The 26593-nt window shown below is 36.5% G+C and overlaps 1 protein-coding gene and 2 pseudogenes across 2 annotated transcripts; all 3 read left to right on the forward strand.

Moving 5' to 3' along the window:
- The first annotated feature begins 19657 nt into the window (after positions 1-19657).
- LOC146884259 (uncharacterized) lies at positions 19658-20656 on the forward strand. The gene has a single exon (XM_085665376.1). The coding sequence runs from the start codon at positions 19658-19660 to the stop codon at positions 20654-20656; it is 999 nt and encodes a 332-aa protein (XP_085521502.1).
- An 849-nt stretch (positions 20657-21505) lies between these two features.
- LOC146884260 (uncharacterized) lies at positions 21506-22989 on the forward strand (annotated as a pseudogene).
- A 1492-nt stretch (positions 22990-24481) lies between these two features.
- Positions 24482-26362, forward strand: LOC146884261 (uncharacterized; annotated as a pseudogene). Its single transcript, XR_014984042.1, has 8 exons — positions 24482-24770; positions 24863-25056; positions 25142-25374; positions 25456-25623; positions 25698-25805; positions 25902-25977; positions 26050-26145; positions 26223-26362. The product of XR_014984042.1 is annotated as an uncharacterized LOC146884261 (transcript).
- The last annotated feature ends 231 nt before the right edge of the window (positions 26363-26593 follow it).

Below are 26593 nucleotides of genomic sequence, written 5' to 3' on the forward strand. Positions count from 1 at the left end.
TGTTTTGGGATGCGGCGGAAGACTACGATGGCGCGGCGGAAAGGGGGCTGTTCTGGCAAGTCGCAGGTGTGGAGGGGGAAGCTGACGGCGATGCGGTGACAATTGGCCTTAGGCGCGACGACTGCAGCATGGTGAGGGTGAGAGAGGAGAAGAAATTAGGGTTTTGGTTATGTGAAGGAGATAGGGTGATGAGGTGTCACTCTATGATTGGTTATTTTAGTGAGTGGAGGATTGAGGACGTGGCATGTTTTAATTGTTGAACTTATTAAGTGAAGGATTGCCATGTGGCAAAATCTGGTGGACTAGATTTTAAGTGACATTAGGGGTGCAACTTAGTAAAAAGGAGGGGTGCAGAACAAAAATTGAAAGTTAAATTACAGAAATGGGTGTAAACCTGAAAACAGGGGGTGTAGTTGGCTCCAGAAATGTTTTTTTTTTCAGAAATAGATATTCCAATTGGAAAAAAGGGGTGTAAACATGAGAATTGGGGGTGCATTTAGTAACTGAACTATTTTTCTCCAAAATTCTTATTTTGGGACTTCTTTTATGACCTACAATATTCACTATTCATAGTCTCAAGGACTTAAACCAAATTCTAGTTGCGTTATTTGACTTAAGATTATCCAAACAAATATGATGCAACTAATATCATTTCTTAAGCACGAAAATAATGTTAAATTCCTAAAATTTAAATATTTAATGTGAACAAAGGTTCGACCCATCACACCCTCTAGGCGGTCTGGAAGCGCGTAGCGCCTAGTGGTACGTGTCCCCCGCTAGGCGATTTGACTACAGTAGTACTGGTGTTCTTATTCTTTATGTGCGTGATCTACAAAGCTTTAGTGATGCCTTAAAGGTCGACTTGCTGGTGTTCCTTGAGTAGTGGCTCGGAACGTATCCCTTGAGTTGTGGCTCGGGATAGGGGTTAAGCAAGTGGCATTCTCTGGGTTGTGGCCCGGAATGACGTCCCTTTAGTTGTGGCTCGGGATAGCGGATGCACACGAGGAACTCTTGAGTTGTGGCTCGGGTTGGCGAGTGTTGCCGGTGTGAGTGTGTTGGTTGTAGCCAGTACGGATGGGTCCAGATGGATTGCCCTCCTTAGTAATTAGTTGACGAGTTTGGTAGTCTTGGGACGTTACGAACTATCTTCGTATATGGGAAGTCCACCTGGCGTTACGGTGTATGATTCGTAGCATGGTTTCCTGCACGTGCTCTATCGGTTGTGGCCGATAGGTATAGCAGTAAGACATCTTGAGGAAATCGCTATAAGACGTAGAACACGATTATTATGGTAGTGGTCTTGTGGTATGGGATCAAAGGAATAAATTTCTTTGGTGTGATTGTGTGATATATATAATTGTGCAATATTTATATATGTGGAATTTGTTAGCTCACCCTATCTGCTTATGTTTGGCAATGATCGTGTACGCGGTACACGGGAGCAAATGATATTGCAGGTGGATCTGGTGAGGCCTAGAGACGGAGTGGGGCTAGTATTGGGAGAAGATTTTTTATCAGAGTTTTTATTATGTTTTGGAACAGTTGTAATATTTTATATTATTAAACTTGGTTTTTATTATGGATTTTATGTTTCAGTTATAGTAGAAGTTTTGAGATTATTTATTACTACTATACGGTTTTAATTTTCCCACGTTTTGGGAACATAAGTTATAATAAATGAAGTTTTATTATTTATTTCTTTATTTTATTATTTAAATCTGTAATATCCGGTTGGGATGTTACAGAAACCCAGAGATGACCCTTTCGCTTGTGCGAGGTAATGGAAAAGGGTTATCTTCGCCTGTGTGAGACAATGGAAGAGGATGGGTTCGGGTGTTGTAATCTCTTTCTTGTGTGAGCCAGTGAAGAGGGGAAAGATGTTTGACCTTAGTTTCGGCTCGTTGCTGAGTATAATGTTTGGTGTGAGATTCACCGAAGTTTTTACTCGTAAGTCCTAGAAGAGCAAGGGAGATAGGTCCAGTGTCGCAAGGCCAAGACGACTCAAACAATCAGGTTCTGAAAACTAAGGAAAATTGGTAAGGGAAGGGTGACGGCAAAACCAGACTGTGGTGGTGATTATCATGCTTAAGCATTTTACTTGGTTGGATGTGATATTTTATTTTGTTAAATTTATTTTATATATCGTGTTTTGTTGTTAGCTTACCCTTGTTTGTATTGTGTATTTGTTGTGTGTGCGATGATCGTATGACGTATGTGTTATACGGGAGCATATGATAATGTAGATATTTCTAGTGTGGAGTAGATTTACAAGAGGATGGGATGCACTCGAGATTTTATTAAGTTGTTTTAAAATAAATGTTAAAGACAATGTATTTTATTTTATTTGCTAGTGTTACTTGATTTCTTTTTTGGACAATTGATGTTTTGAACTACTTATTTAAAATTAAATTATAATCTCTTGCTTAAGTGCATTTTCGGAAAATAATCGTTTACGCTAAAATTTATATGATTTATATCTTTTCGTGGCATCCTAAATTGGGGTGTTACATTTTGGTACCAAAGTTAGGTTTTCGAGAAAAAAAAATTGATTATGGCAAGTGAGCTTGTGTAGTTGTTGTTTTGTGACTTTGAAATGTGTAAATGTTCTGTTTGATTCGGGTGCAACACATTCTTTTGTATCTATAAAGTGTTCAGAGAAGCTTAGCTTACCTATGCATGACCTTATGACTTGGTGGTTTCTACACCACCATCCCATCCTCTCATCAACCTACACTACGTCTGACACACATGTATTATCACTTACTCTTGTATAACACACATGTTATACGATCATCGCATAAATACATCAAACAAACAAATAGGGTAAGCTAACTATAAATAATGATATATAAAAGAGATTTAACAAAATAAGACATTACAAGAAATGATAAACATCACATCCAACAAAGTAAAGTACTTAAACGTCATAATCACAATCCCACTCTAGTTTTTCGCGTCTCCTATTTTCCACCACCTCATCTAGTTTTCTAGAACAACTAGTTTGAGTTGTCCTGACATCGCGACATCATACTTGTCTCCCCTACTCCTCAAGGACTTACAAAAATTGTTTCACGTTCCTGTGGGCCCCCTCCCAGTTACATCCTCATGAGATATACAACATTATATTACTGAAGGAAGAAAAGCACAATCCCTTTCCATTCCAAGACGCTACAACACCTACATCGTGGAACCACCATGCCACCACTATAACACTTCGGTAGTACTTGCACGTGGTAAAAGGAAGTAACTAATAAGTCTTGTATCTCTAGAGTTTTTCTTAGCTAATTGCATTGTTTTGGGTAGGTTAAAGTGTTAATTAAGAGTTTTTTTTGCTTAGATTTAGTCTAGCTAGGTTTCTAGTCTAATTTTGCAAAGGTAATTTAATTAGGTGTTTTTAATGCAATTTTCAGTGTATTCTTTAGGAGTACTCTTAGTATGGTCTAGCTTAGCATATAAGATAGGTTCATAAATAGGTAGTAGCATATTAGTTTGATCTTAGTTTAGATATATAGGCATAAGAGTAGAATTAGTCTAGTGCAGTCTAGTTTTAGGAGCTTTTAAGTAGAGTTAGTATGCTTCACATCAAAATTTGAGGTTTTTGAGTTTGATGCAGAAATAAAGATCAAGGGAGAATACAAATGTCCAGGGGAAGCCATGAGAGAAGTCTGATCCAACCAAATTGCTCAAAATGGCAGGGTTGACTTTTGTGTACAAATGTTGACCAAAGTTTGACCCAAAGTTGACTTTTTTAATTTTCAAATCCAAATGAGATGGCACTTGCGATAGAAGTTTCAAGACATTAAAATACACATGTTCTAACTCTGAGATGACTGAAAAGTGATCCATAGATGCATAACACTCTTAAATCTTATTTTTGCATGTTTAATTCTTTTAGATGAATTTTAGTCATAGCATAGTTTGATTTGGTGAATTCTATAATTTGCTTTCTTAGTTGTAAGTGTAGCTAAGGGTTCAAAAAGGAGCTGTTAAAACATAATTAGTTGTGAAAAGATGTTGTGATGAAGATTGAAGTAGAGCACAAGCCATACAAGCTAGCAGGTGAAGGACCATTAGATGAGTGAATTTAGAGCATCTTTTAGCCAACTGGATTCAGTCATCTATTGCAGCAGGTCATGAAGGCTGAAGCATCACCAAATACGAACAAGTGACCTAAAGTGAGCTATGACAGTTGTTGGGAAACCTGCCACCCAAGTTACAAGTTGGATTTGCAAAGTAGTTAGGAAAAATATGATAGTTTAGTTAGATAATGGAATTGGTAAAACTAGTTGCAGGTGCTAAATTTGTATTATTTGGCACCACTGCTTTCATTGAGACAGAGTTCAATCATAGCATATTCATACACACCATTCATGCACTCATCCATTCCCTACACTACGTGAATCGTACATTTTCTCTCCACAACTTACTTTTCTTCTTCACTGTTTTTTTGCATATTTTCCTACTGTTCTTGATGATTCTTGGAGTTGTTCAAAGGTGATTTGATCCATTTTCACTAAACCAATTATTCTAAGGATGTTCTTCTTAAATAGATTCATGTATTTAGTTGAGTGATATTAATCTACTTCAACACTGAAATTTGAAGTCTTCTTGAATTTTAGAAGATGCAATGTCATCATTACTTAGATATCAAATGTCTTTTTATATAGGATCAATCTAACATAAACCATGCATCTTGAATCACAAAGTTCAGTTTTGTAGAATGCACACTACCACACACTGTTTCATTCGTGTTTCAATTTTGGATTCTATAATTTCATGTTTTTCGTGCTTGATTCATGTTTGTATATTCATCGTGATGTCATACACGATGTCTCTTACGCATCCAATTCACCATTCGTTGCATTCAATTTCGCATCCATGCATAGTTCATTATTTTAGTTAATTAAGGTTCGTAGATTGGGAATTCAAGTTTTACTTAAATGTTTTGCATGATTCTTATTCATTTAGTTAATAGTGATCATTTAGAATCGTTCTATATCATTACATTTTTATTTCAAGCATTAGATTTCGCAATTCGATGTTGCCCTGTATATGCACATTAATACTCTCAGGAATTTTCCAGAATTGTGATTTTTGTGTTTATGAGTTCTAATTCATATCCAGTGGTTGATTCGAAATTCATTTAGGTATTAGAAGCATTCTGCATAGTCAAATTGTGTTTAGGATAATGCCATTGCATAACCATACATAGACACCACTTAGTTCATCTTGACATTTCATTTAACACTTTAGGTGTATTGTAGTTCATTTAGGCATTTTGTCGAACTGTTTGCATTTGCACATATTTATGGCATTTTAAGTTGATTTTAGTTTTAATAGATTTTATTAGATTTCCTCATGATGAATTCATATTTATGCCTTCATTTAATGTTTAATTTTAGGTATTTAATTGAATTTGTGTGCTTAAAGACTGATTTAATTAACCATTCTAATAATTAGGTTATTTAAGCTTGTGTGATAAAAATGTCTTAAACAATAATTTTTAGTTGCATAAATTATTTTTTGGTATTTTAATATTTGTTGATGAAGTTAAATTTGGTTCTTTAAATGTGTGAAATTTAATTCTTTCAAGTTACAAAATAAGGCCAAAGTTAGTAAATTCCAGAAAGAAATATACAAAAGAGTTGAATGCACCCCTAAATTACATATACAATCCCTTTTTTCAACAATGGACCACACAATCAACTTTTACTGTTGCACCTCCCTAAATTACTAACTTGCATGTGTGAATCCTTGTTTATCAAATCTAGCCAACCATCTGCTGACACATGTCACTATCCTTGCACACACACACCTACACCAATCAGAGAGTGACACCTCATCATCCTCAACGTTCTTCCAAATCAGAAACCCTGGTCACCATTGAAACCTTAAATGTCATCACCACCATCTTCTGCACTGTCACGACAACCATTGCACCTCCATCCTTCGTCACTACAACGTGAACAAATCTGAATCGTGAACTCGACACCACCATCTTTTGCATCGCAACAACAACAACTCCATTGAAGCCCTCACGCACCAGCCGACTCAGCACTTGTTCGCAACACACTAGATTGAAGCACCGAACACGAGGCCAGCGTTCGAACCAGCAACGCCGTCAGCATCCATGGTAGCCCGCTAGGAACAAATCGCTAAACCACCACCATGTGCCACCACTGACCACACATCTACAATAACTCATCGCACCGTCTACCTCCATCTTTGTGTAGCACTTATAAATACCAGTAGTAGAGCGAGAACATGACAACGTTTCAGCCACACAAAATAGCACCACGAACCACACACGCATCTCTTCCACAAACCACCTCACCGGAAAGGATATCGAAATCGTCGCCGCCTACACCACAAAACCAAGCTCGTTGACATTCAAATGGCAACCACGATCTGGCACACATGGCCAGGAGATTCTTGTCAAAGTTGGTCAAATAATCAAACAAGAGGGGCAAATTGGAAATTAGACAGAAATTAAGTTGCTAAATAATTAACTTAGCATTTTTAATTAATTATCTTTGATATATCTCAAATTATCAACATAAAATCTTCCAAATATTTTAGAAACCGATAAAATCTGTTAATTATTTGAAAAATATTATATAAAAAGATAAAAGATTTTAGCAACAGAAAAGATAAAGTCAAAGTCCAATCAAGGCCTATATATATAAAGAGACGAAGGAAAAGCATAAAACGAAGAAGCTAGGCACTTCGGAGTTTAGAAACTCTTAGGGAGGCCTAATTTCGTTCTTTCTACCCACATTCTCTTTTTCTATTTATTTTATTTTATTTTGCATTCCATGGAGGGCTAAGCTTAAAGGGTTAGTTTCATTGTAATTTCTAAATTGGATTTTGAGGATACATCAATTAATTTGTTTGTTCTTTTCATTCTTGTTGAGATTTATTTTCATCTATGTCTTTTGGTTCTTAATCTAGTAAAAGTAATGATTTTTACATTATATCAAGTTAGCATAGTGTTAAATCTACATAATGTAACACCCCATTTAATTAATAACTGTAATTAAAGGAAATGTCACAACGAAATAGTATAATGGCGCAGTCTTAGAGTTTCCACATAACACCTTACAATGAACCAAGACATACAACGATGCCAAACTAAACTAGATACAAAAATTTAACTGAAATGAAATGGAAGTTTAAAGGACAGCCAATACATGGGCCGTGGCCCTAAAAGAAAGCCCAGAGTAGAAAATCCAGTCTAGATGGCTAAGCAGCGGAGTCACCATTCCCCCGTTGACCGCGAAACCTCTCGCATCTGCTCCCATCAATAAATTGATGATCATCGTAAAAGAGAGAAGAGCCATATACAAGACAACTAGACAAACAAACAGGGTAAGCTAGAGCCGTAAAGATTTCATCAATGCATTCATATATACTTTCGCAGTCCAATATACGTACATCACCCAAGCATATTATAACCTTCTAAATCAATACACTACGACTCGACTCGACTCATCCGGATACATATAACCTGGTCGGATTCAGCGGATGCTTACACTTGTGGTGGATACCTGTGCTCACCCTCGAGCTGCTCACCCCCGAGCTATGTGTTACAAGTGTTACAATGAATCAATTCCCTCACACACAAGGTTAGCCCTTAATGAGTTTCAGGCCTCCTGCTACTCTCACCACAAGAGTCAGTCCGCTCTAAGTGAGACTAACTGACTCCTTAGAGTGTCAAGATGCAATCCTTACCTTGAATCCTTACCAAGTTATATAGATGGGGCACCACCATGGACACCCACTAACAAGGGCCATGGAATTACATCCCGACCATTGAAGCACGACCCTGAAGTCTCACCTAGAGACTTCAAGGAATTACGTACTGACCAAATACCAAACATATACAAACAGCCAAGTAACATATACATATATCATGCATATGAACCTCACACCAGCATCCGTAACCAATCCTCATTTATCATATATTGAATCATTACCAACTCATTATTCCCAACCATGAGTAAAGTGCTTCCTCTCATACCAATACCATGCCACTGGATTACCAACTATCAATGTCCATCGTTGCTCATGTCAAATTCGTGACCATACATATACACACACACACACACACACACACACATATATATATATATATATATATATATATACATATATATATGTATATATATATATACATATATATATATATATATATATATATACATATCCAACCTCTCATGTATAATTCATACAAAGATCATGCCAAACTCACAATTCACCACACATAACCCTCTCCTAATCATGCATAATCACCCCCATCATGCCATTATATAATAACCCAATCAATTGCATGCTAACCATCCAAGAACAGATAGAAAACCAACTCAAAATGTATCCTCGCCTAGCTCCTCGCTCAGGCTGAAGGGCCTCGCCCAGGCGAGAGAGACTCTCGCTCAGGCGAGCTCCCTTCGCCTAGGCGAGAGCTCGTGAATTTGGAACAGTGGCCTCTGCACATTCTCGCTTAGGCGAGACTCTCCTCGCCTGAGTGAGACGCTCACTTGCTCAAAACTGGTCGGGTCGCCTGGGCGACCATTCACGCAAGAAGGCATGGGTGAGCCTCTACTCACCTCGCCTATGCGAGACAAGCTCGCTTGGGCGAGATTATCAATCGCCGCCATTGTCCGTACCTGCAGCAGTTGTATTTTCACATACCAACGACAACACCAACCATTCCATGCATTCACAGCAACATATCAGTTCAAGAATCATAAAAATACAAGCAAAGCAACTCGCAATCGCATTAAACAAGGAGGTTCTAGCTTCCTCTACCTAGGAATAATCTAGCACAAGGCCTTGACGTCGAATGGAGGAACACCACAGCTCTAGGAGAGGATTATGGAGCCAGAAAAAGCATAGCAGTGGGTACGTTACGGGAACATTAACATTGGCTACACAATAAGACCAGAGATTGGAAGCTATGCGTTGGGGAATACTTACGTGAGTAGAACGAGGTTGAGCTAGGCTTGAATCTGGTTAAACGTTGAAACCCTAACAGAGTGATGGTTGCGACTTTAAGCACCAAGGGAGCAGATTCTGAAAGTGTAGAATGAGTGAATTAGGGCAGACTTTAAGGTGGTTTTATCCTTTGGGCCAGCCCTTAGGCCCAATAACTTAAAGGCAGCCCTTAAGACTTTAAGGCAGAAAACTGGGCCTTACACATAAGATAGCAATTGTATATGTCCAAGGTTTTTTAAATTTTAATTGAGAAGTTACTTTGATTAATTTAAGACATTTTCATATGATTGCATGGATATTTGCTAATAATTGAGAAGTTACTTTGATTAAAGCTGAAAATTTAGATTAAATTAATCAAGAAGTTACTTTGGTTAATTAGCATTTTACTAGATATAAGAGGTAAAAGAATGGACATGATTAGGATTAGTAATATTTAATTGAGAAGTTACTTTGGTTAAATTTACTATGATTAATCTATAAAGATCTTGCTTTTGATTGTGAAGTTACTCTGGTTAAAAGTAAGGACGACAACACATTAATTGAGAAGTTACATCGATTAATTTGAAGTTTTAAACAAGGAATCAATAACAATAATCTTTAGGAAACCAATAATTAATCTTATTTTGAAAAAGTATTGGAATCGACCTAATTTTCTTTACTATTATTTTTATTTTATTTTATCTTTTTATCTTTATCTCTTATATTTTTATTATTTTATTAAACTAACTCTTTTGTATAGTTTTTATAAGAACTAATTTGTTAGAAATCAATTTCGTGTTTGTTGGGAGATGACTTTGGGTTACTTTACCCTTTCTATTTTGTTGACTACTATCTTTACCCTTTTTTATAGTTTTTACAGTATTAATTTGATTGCGTCAACGACAGCATTATCACCTCCAATTTCACAACACAAGTTCAATAAATTATTCATTTGCCTTTGTCTATCATTCAGATTGATCCTAGATTGTTCACTTTACTACATTAGTTAGTTTTAAATGAAGAAATCGAGTTTTGATTAAATCTCTACGTTATAAGAGGTTTATTAGTAACATACAAGGCACAAAATCTCGTGAAAAGAACCCACCACCATACAACAATTCATGGCAAACTAATATTGAAGAGAACCAAAAGTGCACCACCTTGAGACCTAGCAAACTCGTGCATGCATTTCTGACAAAGGGGCGAAAACTGCATCCCTCATGCGCGATGCCTAAACCACAACTAGACTCATGCTCTCGTTGAACCACTAATTTAGCAAACCACATGTAATAGTAGGAGCCCTCAACACCAGAAACAAAACAACAACACTAAATAAGGTGGAACGGGCCCAACAACCTTGACGGGCCCGACGACACGGATGGGCCTGATGACCCGGATGGGCCCAACGACATAGATGGGCCCGCAGATCACGACGGGCCCGACGACCTAAGTGGAGCTGACAATCTGGACGAGCCCGACGACCCGGATGGGCCCAACGACCCGAATGGACCCAGCGAACCAGACGCGCCCGACGACATGGACGGGCCTAATCGGGTCGTTGCGCCTGTCTGGATCAACGAGCTTGTCCGATTCGTCGGGTTTTTCCAGGTCGTCCGTCCCGTCCAGGTGGTCGGGTCTATTCAGGTCGTTGGTCCTGTCTAGATCATCGAGACTGTCTAGGTCATTGGGCGGTTTAGGTCGTCGGGCCCATTTGGGTCGTCGGGCTCATTTGAGTCGTTAGGCCTGTCTGGATAATCAAGCCCGTTCGAGTTGAGGGGCTCGTCCGAGTGGTCGGGCACATCTGAGTCGTCGAGCCCGTTCGAATTTTCGGGCCCATTCAGGTTGTCGGCCAATCTCTGTCATTGGGCCTGTTCGGGACGTCAGGCATGTTCGGGTCGTCGAGCCCGTCCGGGTTGTCGTGCCCATTTAGGTCGTCGGGCTCATCCGGGTCGTTAGGTCCGTTTGGGTTGTCGGACTCGTACGTCTCGTCAGACCCGTCTGGGTCCTCGGGCCTATCTGGGTCGTAGGGCTCATTTGGGTCATCGTGTCCATACGGATCGTCGGACCGGTTTTGGTCATCGGACCTGTTCGGGTGGTCGATCCCGTTCGGGTCGTCGGGCCCGTTCGGATCGTTGGGCCTGTCTGGGTCGTCTAGGTCGTATGGCCCGTTAGGGACGTCGGGCCTGTTCGGATCGTGGGGCCCGTCTGGGTCGTCTAGGTCGTATGGCCCATTTGGGTCGTCGGTCCCATCCGGCTCGTCAGACCCGTTTGGGTTGTTGGGACCGTCTGGGTCCTCGAGCCCGTCCAGGTCGTCGAGCTCGTCTAGGTCGTCGGGCCCATCCATGTTGTTGGGCCCGTCCGGGTCGTCGGGCCCGTTCATGTTGTCGGGCTAATCCGAGTCATCGAGTTCGTCCAGGTTGTCTTGGCAATTCAGGTCGTCGGTCCCATTCGGGTCGTCGAGCACGTACGTGTCGTCGGGCCTGTCTGGGTCGTCGGGCCTGTCCGGGTCGTCGGACCCATACGAGTCGTCGGGCCCGTCTAGGTCGTATGGCACGTCTGGGTCGTTAGGCTTGTTCGGGTCGTCTGGCCCATCCAGCTCGTCGGGTCCATCCGGCTCGTCGGGCCCGTCTGGGTTGTTGGGTCCGTCCGGGTCGTTGAGCCTATTCGGGTCGTCGGGCCCATCCATGTCGTCGGGCCCGTCCGTGTTGTCGGGCCCGTCGGGCCCGTTTAGTTCGTTGGGCCTATTTGGATCATCGGGCTCGTTTGAGTCATCGTACTTGTCGAGGTTGTCGGGCATGTCCGGGTCGTTCGACCTATTCGGGTCGTCGTGCTTGTTCGGTTCGTTGGGCCTTTCCCACAGATAATAATGTATTTTAAAATATAATATATTTTTCAAGTGGAAGATGAAAGCCCATGGGTTAGCCCTGACCCACAGGACTTTTGTAGGGTTTTTGGCCCTGTGAAATTATTTGTTGAGGGTTTTTTTTCAATGTGGATTTTTTTGGTCCCAGCCCACACATGGACAAGGACCAAACCCTGTGGTCTGAGCCAAATTGACACCTTTGGTGGAACCAGTAAGTTTTCATACAGCCACGGGCTCAAATAACCACTAACGCATGCAGGAAAATTATGAGCGAACATAGGGTTGTACCTCAACCCACGATAAATGGCCTTCAAATCTACTAGGAACAGCCCCAATATACGTATAGCATACTTTTGGCAACAATAGTAACTTAACCACCAAACCAGAAACTGCTCTATATAAACAAATAAGGGAAGCGAGAGACCACAACAGAAACCCGTATTAATCATAATTAGGTATATTCTCCGTTAATGCATTTTAATTAACTTCCCTTAATCATGTGATAAAAAATCCATAAACGAAAGGGAAGCAAACCTACGTATACCACTAACCAACAAGCTATATGGTTTCACATGATATAGTGCGCACCATAATTTTACACATGTATTCCATATTTCATAAATAAATCAAATAATTAAAATAAACTTAAATCACTTAATTAATTATTCCATGTTTCATAATTCAATAAAATAATTAATTTAAATAAATCAATAATCTTAATCAAATCATCAATTTTTTTTCATGTATTTCTCTTTATTCTAATTTTTTCCATGATCTTCCACATACTTAAGTTATTATGATTAAAAGATGTGGTAACTCATTTGATTAGAACTTGTTAGTAGAGAAGACCTTGATTCAACCCTTATTTAGAGAATTTATTAGTTATTATTTTAACACTAAAAGGCATGTTGGGTTTTGAGGAAGATTAAGAGCGAGTTGGAAGTTGACTAGGAAGTGTACGTGTATTGGAAAACTAAACACAAATAAGGATAAGATGGAAACAAATCTTTATTTAGTAGAAAAATAAAAGGTTGATAAGTTTATATTAAAATTTTAGGAATAAGTAGAATGCCTAAATGAGTCATGTACTTTATTTAGTTTGAGTAATAGCTAACATGTTATTCGTTTCAATTTACAGATATAGTACTATTGTTTTTATCGTGCAAATAAAATTGGTTAGTAGAAAAGTGGCATAACTTAGTGTGCAGTGAGGCTGATGCAGTGAGGATTGCAAAACAATAAATGTCATTTCTTAGAAAAAAATGTATTAAAATATTTATAAAAAAATTAGGGCTCATTGAATTGGAAGGATGTATGAATTTAGACTTTGTCCTTGAGGATTAGGAAATGTGGATTTCACCTGATGGGAATTTGAGGGTTGGTTTCCTAGTACAAGTTCATAAGAGATAAATCTTGGATTTCTAGCGCAATTAATTTGGTGCTATAGTGAAATTTAATTAAATATAAACATTTGAATTGAATTTGGACTTGTTCTTGGTGCATCTACGTTGAAGTTATAGGTTATGTTGAATTCGGATGATGTAGGCTTCTGGATGTAGAGAGGGGTACAGTAATAGATATTTGGATTTAAAAGAGAACTAGTGCAATAAGGAGTTAATGTGAATCAAGTTTTGGTGCAGCACTTTAACGTCAAAAATAAACGGTTTAGAGGTTTTAATTTCAAGTTAACATGATGGTTTGCAGTTTTAAGCATGACATACATTGAATATGGATAGTATAATGAGTTTGGAAATTTTCAGTAGGCTGGTGCGAAATTAAGAGAAAGAATATGTCAAAATAAAGAAAGACTGAAGGATTCCTCAAGAAATATAACGGACCAATTACATCTTAATGAATAACGCGCCATTCCATTTCTATTTTGACTTTATTTTTTGTCATATACAACATTCTCTTTGTTATATATATATATATACCGTTTGGGTTACCTTTGTAATTGTATTTTTTTCAGAAATAAAGAAACTCTTTACTTTTTTTTTTTTTCTTCTTCTTCACCATGGATATGTTTCTCTGCATTTTCTCTGTGATGATAGCTTTTCCAGTTTCAAACGTTTCCAAGAAAGTTTAAGATGGTATCAGAGCACTTCTCTTGAAGTGCTTGCTGCGCATCTCTGTTTTCGCTCTTCTTGATTTCTATTATTGTTTCTTGGTTCTCTTTTGCAACATTAGTAAGGAATCATCCATGCCTGCTTTGGATTCAACAAAATCGCTTTCTGAAGGAACTGATCCCAATGAGAGTCCTGCTACCGCGTTTGTCTCACCCGTGCTTGATGTAAGCAACTACAACTCATGGAGTAGATCCATGGTGACGGCTCTGAGCACAAAGAACAAGCTCGATTTTGTTGACAGAACGACTTCAGAACCTAACAAGAATGAAGCCACTTATCATGCCTGGAAGCGTTGTAACAACATGGTGGTTTCCTGGATTGTACATTCGGTATCGCCATCAATCGGTCAAAGCATCTTGTGGATGAATAGGGCTGATGAAATCTGGAATGATCTCAGAACAAGATATTTTCAAGGAAACCTCATGCGCATATCAGATTTACAGTTGGAGCTTCCTCCATCAAACAAGGAGAACTAACGGTAACAAAATATTTCACAAAACTATGCATTATTTAGGATGAGATCGAGAACTTTAGACCCGATCCTATTTGTTCGCGTGATATTAGATGCTCTTGTGGAGTTTTGAAATTGATTGATCAAAGAAAGATAGAAGATCATGCTCTGCAATTCCTTAGAGGGTTGAATGAGCAGCACAACAATGTGAAGTCCCATGTCCTCTTGATGGACCACATTCCTTCCATCAACAAAATCTTCTCGTACGTAGCCCAACAAGAGATACAAGTCATGGGTAGCAATCTTCTCAATGATCACTAGTGCAAAATAAGCTTTTTATACCTACATTATTATACCTGTTCAAATCCATCAGGTATAAAATAAGAGGCGGATAAGAATTTTGTAAATAATATGAGATTTTTTATGCCAATTATACTTTCAATCGGTATAAAAATTAATGCGATGACATTTTTGTAATATTGAAAAAGACTTTTATACCGGTTATAACTAAAATTGGTATAAATTTCGTATATATAAAAATATATATTATTTTTTTTAATTTTTGAAAGAGTTACTATACTCGTTGACCTTGTAACCGGCACAATATGTTTCCCATTTCCCATTTCTTTTGATAATTTCTTTTCCTTAACATGGCTCTTCGTTTCCAACGTAGTTGATTGTTTTGTCGCTCCCACTTCCCGACACCCACCGTCACTGTGTGAACTTGCCGCCACCGTGCGAAGCCGCTACCACCGTGCGAAGTGCCGTCACCGTTCCCGACACCCACCGTCACTGTGCGAACTCGCCGCCACCGTGTGAAGCCACTACCACCGTGCGAAGCCGCTACCACCGTGCGAAGTGCCGTCACCGTGCGCGAAGTCGTCGTCACCGTGCGCGAAGTCGCCGCCACCGTGCGAAGTCGCCTACGAAGTCTCCGTCACCGTCGCGTGTTGTTTCTGTGCTCTTCGTCTGCTAGCATCACTGGTGCGAAGTCGCCTACGAAGTCACTCCTAGTCTGTGTCGCCCTCACTGTCCATCTCTTTTCTCCTTTTGAAGGTCAGCATTTGAACCCTAACCACGCATTACTGTTGTTTTGTTGAATGAGTGAAATTGGTAGGTTTGTTCCTTTACAGGAGTTAAGTGTGATCGATGTTGGAGTGAAAACGGTCAAGGTTAGCTTTTAGTTCTCGTTAATCCCTTCATGAATTTTGTCTCTGTACTTTCTTGCTCTTATTTAAACTTGAGTGTTCATTTGTTATTTGTGCTTACAATTGATTCAAGTCATTAAACTTAGTCAATTTACATTACTTGGTAGTAATCTTTTCACACAATGCTTCCATTAAAACTAATCAATTTTCTTTTAGCGTATCTATCTGCAATGAACACCTTAAAATTGAGTCTGTGCTTCAGATTGTAATTATCATTGTATTTTAGCCTAATCCACTTTCACTTGGCAACAAACTTACGCTAAATCAGTACATGCCTCACATTCCTTTGATGTGATGACCAACTAGTTTTATAAATTAGACATTCTTAGGGTCAATTTTAATTTGTCTAAAAGCATGGAGAGTCTATAATGCATGCAAAAATATGAATATAAAATGCAGAAACTGAATTGGAATAACTTGCATAGATAATTTGGATCACCACCTGTAGTAACACGCTTCCTTTGTCCACCAAATATACCTCGCAACATTTCATCCCCACCACAATATCAACATATATTTCCAGCCCCAAGATCTGTAAATAACAAATAAACAAATTCTTGGGAGCTGTTAAGAATGTATTTTTGAAGTAGGAGTTATATCAACTTAAGTACATATTCTGTCATCATAAGTCATTATAAGTCACTCTCCGAGAAACCTGTAGAATAAATCAACACTTGAGTTGGACATAACCAATTGAAACAGAAAGCCAATGAAGAAAAGTGGAATTCTTTTTTCACCTTAAGATCTGGATCAAGCTTTCCTGCCAGAGCCAAAAGGAGTGTGTTTTTTCCAAAACTTGGAGGACCTAAAAGCAATTCTTTAGAACTGATAATTGAAATGCATTGTCCTAAACAAAAAGTGTGGCCATTGCACTAGGTTTCTTTTTTGATGTTAAAGTAGTGGCAGTTTTTCCTATCTGATACCTGGGCTCGTGTCATTCTTCTTTGCTGTTATATAAACTAATTTTTTTTATAGGTATAGTATATAAAAATATGCGTTTGTATAGGTAATAAATTTATTTTTTGTTAAATGATGTACATATATCTTAATTTATGTTATACGTATTTTACTTTTGTATTGATTTAAATGTATTTTACTTTTGTATTGATTTAAATATTACGTTAGCCTTATAAATAATAACAAATCATAGAAGAATGGATGTTTTAATGCTTATAATGAACTAAAATAATTTTTTAAAGAGAAAAGCTTTATAATATGATAATGAGAAAAATATTTAATTACTTTTTTTTCTTTAAACCAATTTCTTCCAATTTCTTAGTCAACCATAATTTTTCAAGACATTAAAATCTAACTAAGAAGCGGACTTCTACTGCTAAATATTCTTTTGTATAGATACAGATTTTGAGATTAAACCCTTGATTAAATATTTAAAAAGAAAACAGTTCCATCACATAATTAATTGAAGTGTACTAATTGTTTGTTACGAAATATTTTAAATTTGATTATGTATATAGTGAAAGATCATAAGTGGAGCTGCAAATTAGTTTGATTGATTGAAATTTGAATGTCTTTATCTATGCAAAATCCAACTCGTAATTGTAATGATTTTTATGAGTAATTATGTTATGATTAGTTTGGGGTGTGAATGATGTTGATATGTTGGAATTATTTTGGGTCTTTTGGAGAATCCCCTTATCTTCGTATTGTTTGTATCTCTAATCAATACTAAAAATATTATAAAAGATAAAGAACGTAAGTCAAAAGTAAGAAGAAGAGAAATGGAGAAGTTGATAATAAGAAATGATCAAATTTGGGTTCCCCAAGGGTCGGGGATTTTGGACCCACCCTTTTCATTGCAGACAAATGTACCACTAAGATAAGAATCACAACATTGCTTTTGTTCCGTTCTTTGTGATTAAAAATAATATTTGTTTACTTTCATCATGAAAAAGGTGTTTGATTTCATTAGTCAATTCTTGCCAATCTAATTCATTCTCATTGAATTTTGCACATTACTCACTTTGCTGTCATGCATTTTAGCTCTGCATTCATGTGTTTTTTCTGATATTGTTTATAGCGTAGTTCTTTGTGCCTATATGTCATGCTTTAGGATAGCCATTTTAGTTTTAATTGTCATTTACACTTTCTTATTTTAAAAACCCCACAATCTTTGCATTTCATTCTCTGAAAGACTTATACAATCAACTACTTGACTCATGTTTTCTTGGATTGATACCTTGGTTGACCCTATACCACATTAGGGGGTAACCTCAGATTTTGTTTGAATCTGAACGCGATAAAAGGTTCAACACTTGCTTTCTTGTAATTGCATCAATGTCCTTTCTTAACATGGGGATGTATCATAGAAATTCTTATTAATGTCTTTTTAAGAGTGTCAGTTATCTAGCATTGAGCTTAGTTCAATCTTTCAGATGGCCAAGTTGAGAAAATTAGTCTCTGTATTTAATTTGGATTAATGCATGTTTATGTACCATGGCATTTTGTTAGGAAGGGAAGAGGTCTTGTGACGAATGTAGAATTATATAGTATGACACTCTTATTCAAGTGTTCATTAATTGTTAAGTTTTTTATTCATACTTCTTAGATTTCCTTTTATCTTAATTATCAACACCATTGCTTGTGTGGATGCCTTGATAATAATTTCTTAGAGAAGAAAATTCTGCTACTACTATCTCATCCTACAAAATTTTAACACAGTTTCATTTCCATGTGGTATTAAACTTTCTTTCTTCCAACACGTGTTTACCATACACCAATTTCAAAATCAAACCCTCTTTATCTTATAACGTGTAAAGAAAGGTCATATACTAATATTGAACTATTATTAGTCTTTTAGTTGACATAAGTCTTCTTACAGAAGAACGTTTAAGTATCATAACTGACATGTATTTTTATGAATGGCTTCACCTTACCAAAATTTGAAATGGCTTCATATATTTTATGTATCATAACTGTTGGTTGGTGCATTTCTTAATTGATATTTCCAATCTTGTTAAATTTAACATGCAGGCAGATTCCATATATTTTATGATTGCATTATTAGGAAGCTTGTTATGAGAAATTCTGAAGCTTTATTTCATTAACTTTTAAATATGGTAGGGGTTGTTGTCAGCTTTAAAAGCATATCTGACAAAGATCTGGGAGCTCTTGTAGAAACACTTTTGTTTTTGTTTTGCAAAGGTTTTCTTTCTTGGGAAGACTTCTGGATAGGTAATATCGATCTTCTATGTATACAAAATGTTTGCTACTGCATCTCCTACTTGTTTATATCTTTTAATATGGTTATTGTTTATATCTTTTAATATGGTTATTGTATATATAATTAACATAACATTTGTATTCAATTAATTGTTACAAACTAGAAGATTGTTCAATGCTTTACATGTCATCTACAAGTGAATTTGTAATCACCAAGTCAGGCTGAATCAATAATCTAATGTTAGTAGTAATCTAATTTAGGCAACAGATGACTTCGGTGATTGCATTAATGCAGATCTTAAATATTGGACTTAGATGAAAAAAAAGAGAACATTTTCTAAAAACATGAGACATAGTTGATTAAGGAATTACTCAGGAGTTGTACTGCACAACCAGAAAAATTTAATCACAATTCAGCTATATTAGTGCTAGTTATTAGAGGGAAAAAAATCACATGTCTGAATAAATAAGCATGCATGCAAAAAAGAAAGAGTCCAGATTCTAACTATATGCCCATGATGATGCTTTTTGCTATATTTTGCAATTCGCAACTGGTTGCACATATTCGTAGTTTATGTTTCATGAATCAATATTCGGCTGTTGATATAATTGTTAGTGTGCTGCCTTGTGTTTGATGTCGTAGTTCTTTGTTTCTGGCAGAGACTGCTTGTTTCTTCTATAGAATTGTTTACTACATGATTTTCTGCCCTATTTTGTATAATGATGTAGTGATGTAGTCAAATGAGTTGTTATGTTATATTAAATGATGGTAATGTTGAGTTCACAGATTGGACTACGTGTTTGGCTGTTTCTGAGCTCTAACCAAAAGTAGTGGTGTTAATTTATACACACAACAATGGATCGGAGTTGGATAAATTTTTTACGCACAACAAATGAATATGAGAACGGAGTAGAAGAATTTCTTGAATTTGCAAATATGAATGTTCCGGATAATAATGGAAAATTCTACTGCCCGTGTGTTAATTGTTTGAATGAGAGAAAACTGCCAACTGACGTTATTCAAGAGCATGTTCTTTGTGATGGTTTCTTAAAGAGCTACACAAAGTGGATATGGCATGGTGAATTAATAGACATGCCAAGTGTAGATGTGTTTGAAGTAAAAGAAGTTGATCTAGAGATGGATGATCGAATGGAGGAAATGATTCGTGATATTGGACATGATTCCTTTCAACGTGCAAATGTGTATGACAATTTGTGCAATGACGCAGAAAAACCTCTGTACGCAGAATGCACTAAGTATACTCGATTGTCAGCGGTATTAAAATTGTTCAATGTGAAGGCAAGAAATGGGTGGACTGATAAAAGCTTCACGGAATTACTTGAGTTGTTGAGTGACATGCTTCCTAAAGGTAACACGTTGCCAACACGCAATTATGATGCGAAGAAGATATTGTGTCCGATGGGTATGGAGTATCAAAAAATTCATGCATGCCCAAACGATTGTGTCTTGTACAGGAAGGAGTTAGCCATGTTACATCAATGTCCACGATGTGGGGTGTCACGATACAAACAGAAACATAGTGAGTTTGAATCTGATAGTAAGGGTCCTCCGGTGAAAGTTTTGTGGTATCTTCCTATAGTTCCACGGTTGAAACGTTTATTCAGCAATGCAAATGATGCAAAACTCATGAGATGGCATGTAGATGGACGTACAACAGATGGCCATTTGAGACATCCGGCAGATGGTTTGCAATGGAAGAAAATTGATTCCATGTTCCCAAATTTCTCCAATGATTCAAGGAACATTAGATTTGGACTTGCTACAGATGGAATGAATCCATATGGTAACTTGAGCAGTAAACATAGTTCATGGCCTGTTCTATTAGTGATTTAAAATTTACCTCCTTGGTTGTGCATGAAACGCAAATATGTTATGTTATCCTTGATGATCTCGGGTCCAAGACAACCAGGAAACGACATTGATATTTATTTAACCCCATTAGTTGAAGATTTGAAGATGTTATGGGAGGAGGGTGTTGATATGTTTGATGGGTACACTAGTGATTCATTCAAGTTGCATGCCATGTTATTTTGTACAATCAATGACTTTCCAGCATATGGTAATTTAAGTGGATATAGCACTAAGGGTCACAAAGCATGCCCTATATGTGAAGAAGGCACATGTCACCATCAACTACAACATGGAAGGAAAACAGTATACCTTGGACATAGAAGATTTCTTAGTACAAACCATCCATATCGTAAATTGAAGAAAGCATTTAATGGGTGTCAAGAAAATGAATTAGCTCCAATGGTTTTAAGTGGATCACAAGTATATGAGCGTGTGAAAGACATTGGGGATGTGTTTGGAAAGATGAAAAATAAAGGCACTTCAAGCAACATGTGGAAGAAAAGATCAATTTTCTTTGATCTCCCATATTGGAGGGTGCTTGATGTGAGACATTGTATAGATGTTATGCATGTAGAGAAAAATGTGTGTGATAGTATTATCGGAACACTCCTCAATATTCAAGGCAAGACGAAAGATGGTCTAAATGCTCGTTTGGACTTAGTTGAAATGGGTATAAGAGAACAATTAGCTCCATAATCACATGGTAAGCGAACATACTTGCCTCCAGCATGTCACACATTGTCTAAACAAGAGAAGAGAAGTTTTTGTGAGATTTTACAAGGTGTGAAAGTTCCACTAGGTTACTCTTCCAATTTTAAAAGACTTGTATCCATGAAAGATCTAAAATTACTTGGGTTAAAATCTCATGATTGTCATGTATTGATGCAACAACTTCTACCAGTGGCTATTCGAGGCATATTGCCTAAGAATGTTAGATATACCTTAACAAGATTGTGCTTCTTTTTTAATGCAATATGTAGTAAGGTTATCGATATTGAGAAGTTGGATCAGTTAGAAGATGAGGCTGTACTCATATTGTGTCAGTTGGAGATGTACTTTCCTCCATCATTCTTTGATATTATGGTCCATCTAATTATTCATTTAGTCCGAGAAGTTAGAATTTGTGGTCCAATATTCTTACGATGGATGTACCCTATTGAACGATACATGAAGATATTGAAAGGGTATGTAAAGAACCAATATCGTCCAGAAGCATCAATTGTTGAAAGATATATTGCAAAGGAAGCTATTGAGTTCTGTACAGACTACTTATCACAAGTTGAAGCTATAGGGGTACTGAAGTCTCGTTACCATGAAAGAGGTGCTGGTAAGGGTACTCGAAGTGCAAAAGTTATAACTCTGAGTAGAGATGAAGTTCTCCAAGCACATTTATATATATTGAATAACACTAAAGAAGTCATCCCCTATTTAAGTGCTCATAAAGATATTGTGAAGAGAAATAATCTACGAATGTCTCAAAAGTGGGTCATTAATGAGCACAACAAAACTTTTTTGAAGTGGTTCAAACAACAGGTTCAAAATGACAATACAACTTCTGATACATTAAATTGGCTAGCAAGTGAGCCAAACTATGATGTCTTATGCTGGAGTGGGTATGATATAAACAATTATACATTTCATACAAAAGACGAAGATGAAAAAAGCACCACACAGAATAGTGGAGTAATGGTTGTAGCTGAATCAATGCATTTCTCAAGTTCAAAGGATAAATATCCGATTATGACCTCAATGTGCTACTTTGGTGTAATTGAAGATATTTGGGTAATAGATTACACAAGTTTCAGAGTACCTATTTTTAAATGTAAGTGGGTTGATGGTAATACTGGCGTGAAGACTGATGATCTAGGTTTTACCTTGGTTGACCTAGAAAAGGAAGGTTATACTAAAGAGCCATTCATCATGGCATCTCAAGCAAAACAAGTGTTTTATGTCACTGATCCCGCTAACAAAAGATGGTCAGTGGTTCTCCAAGGCAGAACCATACATTATACTGATTACATTGATGAATTGATACTTGATATTAGCGAAACTCCATCCTTCTCGTCAAATATGCCGACCTTGAATGTCGACAATGAAGTAGATGATGTTCATGCCGTACGTGATGACCACAATGAAGGGTTATAGGAGAACATTCTAACTTGACCCATTTATTTATGTGCTCATAAACTTGTGTATGGCTTTTCTTCACGCTCTTCATCTTTCTCAGTTCAAGTTAATTGGTACATTTTATCCCTTCTTGTTCATTGTTTTAAAAACTACAATTCATGTGGTTCACTTCATCTTTATTTCTTTCATATTCTTCATAGGTGGGTAGGTTCAAAGTTTTGATCTGAAGCCATTACAAACAAGATAACCTAATATCCATTGCTTTCAGGTAACTTTTATATTCTACTTTTTCTATATGATTACGTGAATATTCTTTAAAACCTTAAAGTTGCATATCAATTTTTTATGTGAATATATAGATAGCAGATAGATAAATAGGAAGGTAGGTAGGTAGATAATATGAGTTCAACTAAGATTATGTGGTTTAGCCCTAAGATATATATATATATATATATATATATATATATATATATATATATATGTATATATATATATGCTCTAGCTAGTTGATGAAATCAGAGGTTTATAATTTCTGAGGAACACATATTCTGGGAGACAAATTTCCCAGCACAAATAGTTTGGCAAAACATGGGATGTCATGTTTCTCATATTTTCTTTCATGGCTAATGATGATGCAATCATCTTTTTTTATTCACCAGTTAACTCTTTTCTTGTTTCCCGATAGTTTTGTCTTTTATACATAAAACATAATAGAGTATGTTTTAAAGTACATATATTACAAACATGTTTCGTTTTAATATTAGTTATATTGTGTACAAAAATTTATACAAGGTTGTTTTTCCACCATTAATTCCATTTTATGTGGATTCAATATCCTGTATATAAATAATAGTTCTTCTTTTCACACAACCTTACATGCAGCTCTTATTTTTTATTACATAAAGCTGATGATAATGTTAAGAAAGCAAAAAGTATTTTCATTTGCGTATGTAAAGTTCTAATATTTGCATAAAAATCAACGTATGATGGCCCCAATTTCAACTTTTATCCTACTTTATCATTCAATTAAACGCACATAACAGCCTTGGAATCGCCCAGTTTTCCTCCAAAAGTCATGACCGAGGAAAGACGAGACACCTAACTTTATTTCATAATAGCATTCATTACAAAATCTTTCTTTTTTTAAAGCACAAAATTTCCTTTTTTAAAGCTATCAATAGAGTTTTTCATTCACAAAAATTGAAGTACCATTGTCCCATTTCCAACTTCTAGGATACTTAACCTAAATTTATTAAACATAAGAAAACTTGAAATCCATCTCCCAAATGCAAAAGAAATCCAACTGATTTCTATAAAATATGTATACAATATAAATGGAAAAGAGCTCGTCAAAAACCAACAGGGGATTACATATCTGTAGAAACAGAAAGCGTAGCTAGGCGTATTGTAAGTAACTCAAACTAATTTATTTTTAGATGTGTATTAATATATTTTTTTTAATCTTAACTTAAAGTTTTTGTGTTGTAGGATGAACTGGTCGAGCAAAGCACACAAGGATCATTCATTCCACAGGGGCGTGAGGACATATTGGCAGTTGCCATTGGTCGTCCAGAGCATCCTGGACGTGTTCCTGGTGTTGGAAAATTTGTAGGCATCCGTCAATTCTTTGGTCCTCCATCAGCTAATCATAATAAAGTAAATATCAATGAGGAAGTTATCATGTCCATCAAAGAAGAAATGAGAGAACAAATGAGGGAGGAAATTAGGGAGGAGATTAAGAAGGAGATGAAGAAAAAGTACTTTGATATGAAGGCACAATTATTATCAGACATGAGAGCAGAGTTAGCCTCTCCCTCAGCCCAGCCTTGTAATCCTCATCAACAACCTTCTATTATTTGTGTAAGCATAAAGGGGAGTTGTGATGTTCCTCTTGAAGAGGCTTCTCTCATTGGTGATGCAGATTACAAGTTGTTCATTGATGATCTCCTACAGTCCTTGGTGGCTTTAGGTAATTTGTCTAATTATATTGTTTTGCATGTATTTGTTTTAGCCTAACTATATTGTCTTATTTATTTTACAAATATTATTTGGTTACCTTAGGTAAAATGTATGCATTGGGGTCAACCATACACCATGCAACCATTGCAGATGATATGATGAGAGTAGTGGTTGTAGATGTTCGAGATGCTACTGCTCTAGTCCCAGTGCCCACTCAAGAGGTTAAGACAGTGGGGCAGGCCCCTGGAAATTTTATCCTTTGGCCAGTTAGATTAGCAAAAGTAATTGCAAAGGAGGTAATTGTCCTTACTTGTTTTAATTATGCATTTATTTACATCGGTGTATACTAATGTTATTTAATACTTTAAATATGTATAGCAGATTAGAGTACAAGAAAAGGAAGATGTGAATGAATCATTACCACAACAGACAATTCTAGAACGACTTGGTGCAATGGCAGCGACTATCGCCTTGCAACCTATACAATTAGAAATGCCTCCCCAAGCCACAAATAGGACCTTCAACACCCCTTTTTTTATATGTCAAAAGGATATTTTTGAAGTTCTCTCTGGCACTGATATGTTATGTATATCAGTAATACAACTTTGGTTGTTGTAAGTAAACTTTTATTACTTTTATGAAGTTTGAATATATTCAATATGTTATTCTTATATTATTTATTTTCAATGTTTAAGGTATTTACATCGTAGATGCACTGAGAAGAAGAATGATCACATATATGGATTTATTGATCCTATTGCCATTCAAGGTGTTGGAAATAAAAGTGAAGAGGTTCAAAAGTACCTATTAGAGGCATTTGATGTTGGGAAAAAAGAAGTGTACTTAGCGCCTTATTTGCAGTAGTAAGAATGTCTTTTATACATTAAATTATATTTATGTAGAACTTAATTCTATATAATGGTATTTGAATCTGTAGGGGTCATTGGCAGTTGTTGGTAATTCTTCCTCAGAAGTATGTTGTGGTTCTTTTGTGTTCATTACACAAGAAGCCTAACACTCTGAAAATTAAAAGTACTTTACAAGCGTAAGTTTTTTTTATTAACTTATTTTTTGTGTTATATAATTTAATTTTACTAAGTTCCATATTAGGCAAAATTTCAACATACATTAAATTTTACAGAGCGGTTGAGGCTCATTCTAGGTTGCAGGGACAACAAATCACTTCTAGAAAGAAGTTGCAGTTCATTGCGCCAACTGTAAGTAGTTAATCTTCAAACTGTTGAAATACAATTATCAAATTTATGACATTATATGAATTTAACTTGTAGTGCTCACGTCAACCGGGAAGCTATGAGTGTGGATATTATACCATGAGGCACATGCATAGAATCATATCCGCAAACATTGTTGACTCATGGGATATGGTAATATGTACAATTTATAAATCACATCTTAAGTATTTATCACTAAAAGATTGTTGACTCAACTATTCATTGTGTAGATTTTCAATGACACATCTCCAATGGATCAAGGAGTCTTGAAGGAAGTTCGTGAGCAGTGGGCTTCGTTTCTTTTAAGTGTTTATATAAGATGATGTTAGGTGTTTTATGACTTATATAGTAATTTGTTTTGGAGTAGTATTATATTTTATATAAACATTAGATTCTATTTCATGTATATATTAGATTGAATGAGATTTGTTTTCTGGATGTTTTGGGTTATTACATACAGTATATAAGATGATGTTAGGTGTTTTATGACTTATATTCGTTTTGGAGTAGTATTATATTTCATATAAACAATAGATTCTATTTCAAGTAAATATTAGATTGAATGAAATTTGTTTTCTGGATGTTTTGGGTAATTATATAC

This window comes from Vigna unguiculata, chromosome 8 (assembly GCF_037176805.1).
Source record: "Vigna unguiculata cultivar grain cowpea cultivar isolate G323 ecotype 2 chromosome 8, ASM3717680v1, whole genome shotgun sequence".
Lineage (NCBI taxonomy): Eukaryota > Viridiplantae > Streptophyta > Magnoliopsida > Fabales > Fabaceae > Vigna > Vigna unguiculata.